The sequence below is a fragment of the Crocodylus porosus genome, unplaced genomic scaffold (genome assembly GCF_001723895.1).
Source record: "Crocodylus porosus isolate Cpor-Errol unplaced genomic scaffold, CroPor_comp1, whole genome shotgun sequence".
NCBI classification, from domain to species: Eukaryota; Metazoa; Chordata; order Crocodylia; family Crocodylidae; genus Crocodylus; species Crocodylus porosus.
The window spans coordinates 93,954,060-93,964,214 of NW_017728906.1; the positions used below are offsets into that span (position 1 = coordinate 93,954,060).

The 10,155-nt window shown below is 47.1% G+C and overlaps 1 protein-coding gene across 2 annotated transcripts in view; it reads left to right on the forward strand.

Annotated features, from left to right (window-relative positions):
* Positions 1-5,176: 5,176 nt before the first annotated feature.
* TUBGCP3 (tubulin gamma complex associated protein 3) overlaps positions 5,177-10,155 on the forward strand; it is an 83,968-nt gene continuing 78,989 nt past the window's right edge. For both annotated transcript variants that reach the window (XM_019529649.1, XM_019529650.1), the window contains exon 1: positions 5,177-5,304. In XM_019529649.1, the coding sequence (XP_019385194.1) occupies positions 5,229-5,304 (76 nt within the window). In that variant the 5' untranslated portion in view covers positions 5,177-5,228. The remainder of the gene's footprint in view (positions 5,305-10,155) is intronic.

Sequence of the window (10,155 nt, forward strand, 5' to 3'; positions counted from 1 at the left end):
ACTTTGCTGGGGTCATTTGACCCCAGTACTCTTTCCTGCCATGACAGGGGGTCAGACTTGATGATTTGCTCAGGTCCCTTCCGACCCTACTAACTATGAAATTATGAAACTATGACTTTAAAAAAGACTTTGATCTGGTATCCCATGATCACCTCTTGGCAAAAGCGGCCAACTGTGGCCTCGGGTCCACCATGATCTGCTGGCTGGGAAATTGGCTCTGTGTTCGTCCCAGAGGGTGGTGGTTGACGGAAGTCAATCGTTATGGTGCCCTGTGACCAGTGGGGTCCCTCAAGGCTCTACCCTTGGACCTATTTTGTTCAACCTCTTCATTAATGATGTGGACATTGGTGTCAGAAGCGGACTAGCCAAGTTCGCGGATGATACCAAACTTTGGGGTAAAGCATCTACACCTGAAGACGGGGGTAATCCAGGCTGACCTTGGCAGACTCAGGAAGTGGGCAGATAAGAATCTGATGGTGTTTAACACTGAAAAATGCAAGGTTCTCCACCCTGGGAGGAAATACCTGCAGCATGTCTATAGGTTCGGCAGTGCTACACTGGCTAGCACTATGGATGAAAGGGACTTGGGAGTCAGGATTGACCACAAGATGAACATGAGCCTTCAGTGTGATGCCGCAGCTAGTAAAGCAAGCAAAACCCTGGCATGCATCCATAGATGCTTCTTAAGCAAATCCCAGGATGTGATTCTCCTGTTGTACTCAGCCTTGGTGAGGCCGCAGCTGGAGTACTGCATCCAGTTTTGGGCTCCACAATTCAAACAGGATGTGGAGAAGCTTGAAAGAGTCCAGAGGAGAGCGACGTGCATGATCAGAGGTCAGGAAAACAGACCTTCTGACGAGAGGCTGAGAGCTATGGGACTCTTCAGCCTGGAAAAGCACAGACTCAGGGGCGATCTGATGGCCACCTATAAGTTTATAAGGGGTGTTCACCAGGATCTGGGGGAACATTTGTTCACCAGAGCACCCTGAGGGATGACAAGGTCGAACAGTTATAAACCCCTAGAAGACCATTTCAGGCTGGATATAAGGAAGAACTTCTTTACTGTCTGAGCCCCCAAGGTTTGGAATAGCCTGCCACTGGAGGTGGCTCAAGCACCTACTTTGAACACCTTCAAGGGAAACCTGGATGTTTTTCTTGCTGGGATCGTATGAACCCAGCTTGTTGCCCTGTGGGGTCAGGCCAACTCTCAGGATCTCAATATTGCACTGTTAGACTGTTAGTGTGTGACACAATTGCACATATACAAACACACAAATCAATTAGGTCATACACACACACACTACCAGCTCAAGCACATACACATCCAAACCAGCCTACTCACATGCATACCTATCACCAAGTCAAGCACATACATACTAAAATTAGACAAAAATCAATTGTCAATACCTGCACACTCAGTACATATACACTGATCTCCTATGGGCCTGTCCAGGCAATGTCAGTTCTGTTCTAGAGGGTTCCAGGTGTCCTTACTGAGCATGTCCAGCTTGGCACAACGGTGGGTTGCCTCATATTTTGTTTCTTGAATACTGAAGGTGGTTCCAATGGCTGGGTCATTGGTCCAAGTATTGGTGTTGATGGTTTGGTCATTCAGAGGGGGCTATTTTTAGACCTACTGCCATTGTCTCTCAAGCACCCTCATTCATCCCCCTTCTTTCAGGAACCAAGTTACATAGGAGGGGTACGTGTGAGTCATGGGTTACACAACCGGGCCTGGGGACAGGATGGAGACTTGACAAACAAAATGGAAACTTGACATGTCTTATGCTAACTTACATATGTAGGCCTAAATCATATAGCATCAGTAAAACAGTAATATAGAACAGTAAAAATCAATATAAATATAATAATTATACAATATAAATAAGGAGAGAAAACAAAACAAATACAACTTGCTACTAAAATAAAATGCTAGAGCTTATCCTGCATCATAGCTCACTTATACTTATATATCAGGAATAGAGAGGGAGAGACAAAGTCAGAAATGGTTGGGAAGGGGAGGGAATGCATTTAAAAAAAAAGAAAAGAAAAAGAAAAACTGGGGGTTTTGCTACAAGCTGACTTCCTGCCCCTGGGGCAGGAGGCTGGACTCAATGATCTTCCAAGGTCCCTTCCAGCCTTAATGTCTATGAAATCTTTGAAATCTTACTTCTGTTGAAACATGTATAAAAGCAGTCATGCAGACAGACCTTCCTTGTTATGTCTGCATGCTGCCTAACTTGGATCCCTGACTGGGGCCTCTAGATCTACTTTTTAATTAATAATACAAAAAACTTAAAACATGAACTCCTTTAAGCAAGTAATTGGCAAATGTTTGGTTATCCATGTAACATATTCTACCCTCTTGTGCATCTAACTTATGCCTTCTGGAAAAAATAGCATGTGATCATGTAATTAAAAATTACGTTAATAAATATGCCAAGGAGAACATACTAAGTTGCACAAGTGACTATAGCAGTGGTACTTCTTGACTTTGACCTAAATAATTTTCTTTTAACATTATATAATTAAAACTAAAGATAATTTCCTATTTTTAAAGGGAAAAAAGTAAAAAAGAATTTTGTTATGAAAACTTGTAACATCTCAACATACACATCATTATCGGGGACTGAACTCTGAACCCTCTGTAGCATCGCACTGTCTCAGTATTAGCTGGTAGCTATTCTGGAGCAAAAATAAAGGTAAGGGTACTACTGGTACCATGTACTACTTCATGAATGGGTTACAGGAGTTAGTCTTAGGGCTCTCATCTGCTTGCCTCTTTCTGAAGCCTAAAGTTGTGGGAGCTTTTGCTCTTCTGAGAAGAGAGAACAGATTGTGGAGCTTGTGTACCACACTTACTGTGGGAACAACGAAGGCCTATTCCAGACCAGTTCCTACCACTGCTACAGTGAGTACTACTGCATTGATGATCTGGGCATAACCTTTTGTTCAGAATATTGAGATTCAATTATTATTTTCTCCCAGGAATACAGCTGTAAAATGGCAGGGCATGTTGTGCTCCAAGGCTTATCTAACATTTGTGCCTACTATATATTTGGCCCAATAAAGGTATCAAAAAACCCCCTTCCCTCTCCCTGGACCATTACAGCTACAACTACACTCCAACACTACTACAATTTTTAATAGTTTTATAACTTGACTAAACCTACATAAAATTCAAGAGACTTTTCATGGAAATAAGGAAATGCGTTTTTCTTTCTTGAGGATTATCCCATACTGAATTTCAGTGGCCTGCTGTCAAGTATGGAGGTGTTATAAATGTCACAAGGATCTTTCATAGTGAAAAGTATTAGACAACCTAAATAAAAAAAAATTGCTAGGAGCTCTTCAGTTAATACTGCTCCTTTGGGTAAGGGTTTTGAGGACTGGGCTATTAGTTTGTTTAACCACTGATGTGCACAAGTCATACTTTAAATGTATTAATGTGTTACCTGCTTGTCAATGGGTGTTACATGCCCCATGTCTGTGTTCTGTCCACAAAGGATGTAGGTATGTTACAGTCCTCTGCTAGGAAGCCTGACTCCTTAGCTGTAGTAGAAACTCATGCTTTTAGGGTCCTGGTATGTTGGCCAAGCCCCTCTCTGATGGTAAACCTTGTAGCGGTGGAGAGGCTTTTGTGCCCCAATGAGCCTCAGAGTGATATTGTCCGAAGTCTCATGCTCCTGGCAGTCACCTATGGCGGACAGGCTTGAGGGGAGATTCCAGACAAACTACCATCCAACCCCTAGTTCTCAATGGCAGAGCAGATAGAAGATGTTAGGATCTCAGCAGCTGTAAAAATGGAAGAAGACTGCAGCAAGAGGGAGTTCTCCTGTTGTCTACAGTTCTCCTTTGCTATTTGGTCCAGATCGCCACCGTGTCAAGATTGTACGGGTGCTGTTTCCATGCTCCAGCTTCCTCACATTAAAGTCAACCACAGTCCATGTGTTGGCCAATGTGGTGGCTATCACAGTCCACTGTGTGATGATGAAAGATCCTATTGTACCTTCTCCTGCTGTCTCTCTTTCTCTTCCCTGCAACTGCCATCCCATTCCATCCTGCCTGACCCCCGAAACAGAGGTAACACTGCCACGTTGTACAAGCAACATCTGGTGGCTTAGTGGTGCGCCCATATCACAAAACACAGCAGGAAGGATCTCTGGGGTCTCGAGCAGAGCAGAAGGGGGTTGCATTTAGGTGCTGAAGCGCTGGAGAGGGGGTATAAGAGGTGGCCCCAAGTCTCCCTGGCACCACTCTCCTTCATATTGCTCTTATTATGAGACCTGAAAACCTCCCCTGAGAGAGTGTGTATCTGGAGGTAGAAGCTGGTGCAGGAAGCCATTTCTGCAGGGGGTGGCCTGAATCCTTGTTTAGTGGGGAAAAGATCTATTGGTGGGAGGTATTGGTGGGAGCACAGCCATGCCTAGGGGTGTGCAGGACCTGGGGCTTATCAGCCAGTGTGAGGCAGGGGGATAGCGAACAGCGGAGCACAGAGTTGGAGGGGTAGCAGGTAGCTGCAGCACAGAGCCGGTGGCGTGCAGTGGGGGCTGTACGGCACTGTCCGTAGGGCTCCTCAAAGCACAGGGCTTGGGGCAATTGTCCTGATTCACCCCACTGAGGGATGGCCCTGGGTGGGAGGAACAACTCAGAGACACTCTCATGGACCTAAAAGGCCAGTTTCCCTCTCCAGCTCCGTCTGTGCAAAAAATAAAGATGATTTCCTACCTCTGGGGACTTTTTAACATCTTTAATTTTCCCAGAGCCTGACGAAGGGTCTTTGAGCCCGAAAGCTTGCAGAAAATGAGGGGGGGGGTGTTGCTGCGATTTCCTAGGTGGTCTAATAAAAGGTATCGTTTCTGAACCAAGCCTTGTAGATTTCTGCATTCCCTTGGCGGGCGGCGGCGCGGGGGGCACGAGGCTGGGGCCACCTCGGGCGCCTCGCGCACGGAGCTGCAGCGGGAAGCGGCCGGGCGGGCCGGGCCGTGAGCGGGGCGCGGAGGGCCCCGGCCCGCCCCTGAGGGTAGGTGAGGGCTGGAGAGCACTCAAGGACCCGCTGGGCCGGCGGAACCTCCGGCGCGAGTGCGCGCAGCGCTGGGGAAGGCGTTTGGGGCTGCGCGCAGGGGCATTGTGGGCGCTCGCCGCTTTGGGCGGGCGGTGTTAAAATGGCGCCTTAGGTAACGGGCTGCGGTGGCACACGCGCGGGGGTGGCTGTTGGTGCGGTGAGGATGGCGGGGCCGGATCAGAAGTCGCCCAACGTCCTGCTGCAAAACCTCTGCTGCCGCATCCTGGGCAAAAGCGAGGGTAACGGCTGCCTCCCCTCCCCCCACGCGGGCCCTACCACGCTCTGCTCTCTCCAGCCGAACAAGCCCCTGCACCGCGGGGAGGGAGGGTGGACAGTGCCCCCCGGCGCCCGGGCGGTGGGCTGAGCCTGCCCGAGGCCCTGGGTCCTTGGGGGGTGGCCGGGCCTTGCTGGAGGCTCTGTCCTGGGGGGAGGGTGTGTGAGGGGGGTAGCACAGCACAGGTGTGGGGTCCCCCCTGCCCAAGCTGGGCCTGCAGGTTTCTCTTGCTCCTGCTACGTGTAGGCAGCCGGGTGGGCCTAGGGCAGAGCAGGGAAGCTGTCTCTCTCTCTCTCTTTTTTTTTTCTGCTTGGGGGAGACCTGGCCTTGCTTCTTTCTCCCCCACCTGTGCAGGGGTAGGCTGGGCACCCCCTTGTGCACGCGTGCCCTTGGCTGGCTCCTGCAGGAGAAGGGCACTCTCCTGCTTTGGGGTAACTCTGCACTGCCTTCAGGCTCTGAGCAGCAGCAGAATGAAACCAGCTGCCAGGTCCCACCCTGGTGGGTGCCCTGAGCAAGGCTGTGGGGCTGTTAATAAGTTGTCTGTGACTGGAGATGCTTTGTCCATCTTTCCTCCTCCCTCCTGCCTTTGCCTGGGGGACTTCAGCCAAAACCATTTGTTTGTTGCCTGGGCGGTGCCCTGGTGATACAACCTTACCTGAGCAGAGAGGAATCCACGTGCACCCATCTCAACAGATAAGATGTTTGCTGTATTACCTCCCCTATGTTTCTGGAGACATCATATAATAAATCTAGGAAGAATGACATCCTGACCTGCTGTGGTTGAGTTCTTCGTTAGCTTGTTCTGACTAAATGGTGATGCCCAAATGGTTATGCTTGTTGATAGTTATGTGGGATCTGAAAGGGGATTATGCACACACATGTGCTTTTGTGTGCACTAGTGGCATCTCTTAAGTTGTTGTACTTTTTTTAAGTACTAGGAATGTCAGGTGTCACCTAGCGTAGTTTTTGCTTGCAGGGTTTTTGAGAGAAGTCTAGGAGAATTTTGAATTTTCTCACCTTCACTGAAGTGTTGAGAATGAGGGATCTTTAACAAAGATGCATTTTAAAAAAAACCCAAACAACAAAACATAAGACCAACCCCCTCCCTCTCCATCTTCACAAAAGAAAAATGATCAACAGCTTTTTCCTAAAGATTCTCTCCATCTTAAAGGGTAACTTTGTAAATATTTTGGAGTTGCCACGGTGTTTTTCCTAAATGAATGAAACGCGTTTCTGATTTAATGTGTTTGAAAACTAAGAATCCCTCTGAAGACTTTTGTCCAAGAAGTGTTAAGCCCTTATGTGTGAAGTCTTAGTTAGTTTTGGATGTGTTCTTTGCAGACCAGTTTTCTTCTCCATAGTTCATCTGCAGCAGGATATGAGTAAACACCACTGCTTTCAGTTTGGAGCTATTTGGATATCCTCTATAGAAGAATAAGGTCCCAGGACTACATATGCGAATTGCTTAATTTGATGAAAATAAACTGATACTTCAGTTAATAACAGTACATTTCCTAAATATAAACTGGCTATTGCGTATCATTTATGCAATAAACTTCTATATTTAGAGCTGATTCTGAAAATAGCATTTGAAATTTTAAGGCAATGGCAACATGCAGTTCTGAGTGCCATTGCGTCTGCTTTCAAAGCTGTTGCTCTGTGGCACTTTGTGTTTAGATTTTTACTTTCCCAGCTACATCCTTGAATGAGTGTGTGTTGGTTTGTGTGCTTTATTTTTAAGAACACTTTTAGTCTGAGTGCTTTCAGCTTACTGGTGTAGAGGAGGCACAACATAAATACTTCCCTTCTTTTCCATTTTAATTGGTAAAAGGGAATTAAGTCTAGGTTGAAGTCCTGGGAACAGGGTTAGGTTGTATTGCCAAATTCTGTCAGACAATAAAAAGGATGGTCTCTTCTCTTTTTACTTTTCAAAATTGATAGTGGTATTTTGGAAATGTTGATCACAGTTCCTTCCTCCCCCAGGCACCGTAGCTCTATTTTCTGTATGTTGGTCTCAACCCTTGGGGGAAAGTAATCCTTTTTGTCATTGTTTGTAAATGGGTGCACTTAAACCAGGATGCAAGAGCTTTGTAGATGTTGATAGGGTACTTTAAATAGATTAATCTTACATACATTTATTTCTAGTTAATTGCATTGAGGAGGGGTGCACAGGTCTGCTGCTGCAGCTGCTGACCCCTCAGGAAAGGGCCTATAAGAATGAAGATCTCCAAACAATGGTCTCCCTCAACAAAATGTTGTGGGCATTGTAGCCCTTGGACAACTTTCCATTTAAAAATGGTACTTTTTGCAAATGACAGACCTATTGGAACTCCCTAGAAGTTGGGGAAAATTGGGATTTGTGGGGGGTGGGCGTCGGTTAAGCATTTCTGTTAGCTCTTCCTTACGTGAGACTTGGGAGGCACATGCACCTAAATAAAACTAGAAAGTAGCCAGGCACAAATCTTTAGCTTGTACCTCAAAACTCGTCAGGTTTTGTTTGTTTGGATCAATATTAAACTGAAGCAGATAAAATACTTTAAGCACAGGAAGGGTAGGATATGTGTGCTTACTTAAGAGCTGTCTAGGTAAGGCTTCTGCACTCATTTAGTAATGTGGACATATTTGTTTGCAAAGCAGATATAGCTAGCTCGTGAAAAAGAAGACCCAGATATGATTGGACTATAATGTCAGAGTGTGTCCATAGGAAAATACTGAGTTGTGCCTAATGTGGCAGGGTCAGGTATAATGACCAATGTCTGGAAGCTGGAGCTAGAGGCATTGGAATTAGGAATTGCATGTAAATTTTTAGCAGAGTAATTAAGAACTGGCACAAACTATTGAGAGAAGTATTAAATTCTCAATTTCTTGATATGTTAAGGATCTTGAATAAATAACTTGGCCAAATGCAAGCTATTGGGCTAAATATAATTAGAGGTGCATTGATACATTGGTCTGATATTGGATAGGTACCAATATAAAGAGAATTGGCTGTATTTGAAATCCGCCTGATGCAGCTGATTAATTTGGCTGATAAATGCTCGTTTGTGGGCACAGTTACAGTGCAGCATGCAAGCAGTGAGGAACAGCTGCGTTCAGCTGTTAAGTCTCTATTGTAGTGGAAGGGGTATAGGGGGGCAGGGCGTTGAGGTCCCCCCCCCCAGGTGAGGGAGAGGGCAGGGGCTGCCTAGCTGGGGTGGGGCATGGGACAGAGCTGTGGCTCATAGTGGGGGGGCCCTGTGCCCCATGATCTGCATGGGGTGGGCAGGCTGCAGCTGCAGGCTGGAGCTGGGACTGCACTGGACTCTTCTTGATGGGGGGCTAGGCTCAGGGTGGGGGCTACGGAGGGGGGTGCAGCCACCCCAGACTTTACCATAGCCCCGTTCCCAGTGCTGCTGCTGCTGCTATGCACCTGGCACAATCCCAGCTGATCACCTTTCCTCCACCTGTGCGCTGGGAGAAGCTGGGGCTATGCCAGATGTGTGATGGGAGTGGCACTGGGAGCAGGGTTGTGGTGGAATTTGGGGTGGCTGCAGCCCCCTCCGTAGCCCATGCCCTGAGCCCAGCCCCCACCGAGAAGAGCCTGGACTGCAGCCTGGCTGCCCCTACCTCGAGCAGATCAGGGGGCATGCATCCGTCCCCTTCCTCCCCTCCCTGCCTCCAAAGAGCCATAACTCTGTCCCATGGGCCTCCCTCCTGGCTGGGCAGTACCTACCCCTGCCCCCTCCCTCATCATGGGGGAGGGGGGGTGTTGATCTGCCTCCCCACCATGCCCCTTCCCTCCCCACTCCTCATCCACCACAGTGGACTTACCAGCTGGATGCAGCTGTATCAGAAATTGGATTGGTATCAGCTGATATGCCTTCTTAAAAATGGTATTGACCCAAGAAATCTCTATGGGTGCACCCCTTAATATAATAGTTATTGGTTGAAATGTAATAGCTTGTGATAAACAGGATGTTGGACTAGATCACTGGGTCAACCTTTTGTCAGATATGCCACTCTAATGCTCTTTCTCTCTGATCAGTCTGCTGCTTTTCTTTCTGCCTGCTTGATGATTCCTGGCTGATCTCCTGGTCTACCTTCTGCTTCCTGCTGTGTCGGTTCCTGTGCTACCTGTTCTCTACTTGATCTGCTGCCTGCCATTCACGGAGGCTGCCCATGCCCCTGGGGTTGCTCAGGCCGCAGGTTGGCCACCCCTAGTCTAGATAATGTACCAGCCTCTTCTGATTTGTAATTCCATTTGTGTTCCAGAAGGTTTGTTTGACGTTCTTGTATTCCTTCTCAGCGTTTGCCTCTTACTTTGCTCTTCTTAAACCTAGACAAGTCCTAACAGGAATCAAGATGCAGCTTATACATTGATATCTGTCTAAAGGGGCACCACAAGGATAATGTGATATTAGAATGAAGGCACTTGTATGCCACAACTTCAGAACTTTGAGAAGTTTGCTGGGTTTGATTGCTTTTTGGTGCTTTTATGAAGTCGTTAAATTTTCCTATCATTATTTTGTTATAGGACTTGTGTGTTTGAATTTCTGGGGAAAAGTCCCCTGTAATTAGTTTGTGTGGATTTTGTTGTTGTTGTTGTTCTTTTGGTTTATGGTGAAGGAGGATGAGAGCAGATGGATCTCTGGATGCTGTCAGTGTTGGAGTCTTTTGACCATTCCTTAAATGGTTGAAGATTTAGCCTATACAGTCCAGTTGGTTATCAGACTTGAAATTTTCCCAGTGTAGTGCACCATCACAAGAATGCTGAACCATTGTGGAGATGGGAGGGAACAACATTTCAGTGTAGGCTTCCATCCCCCTCCCTGACCCC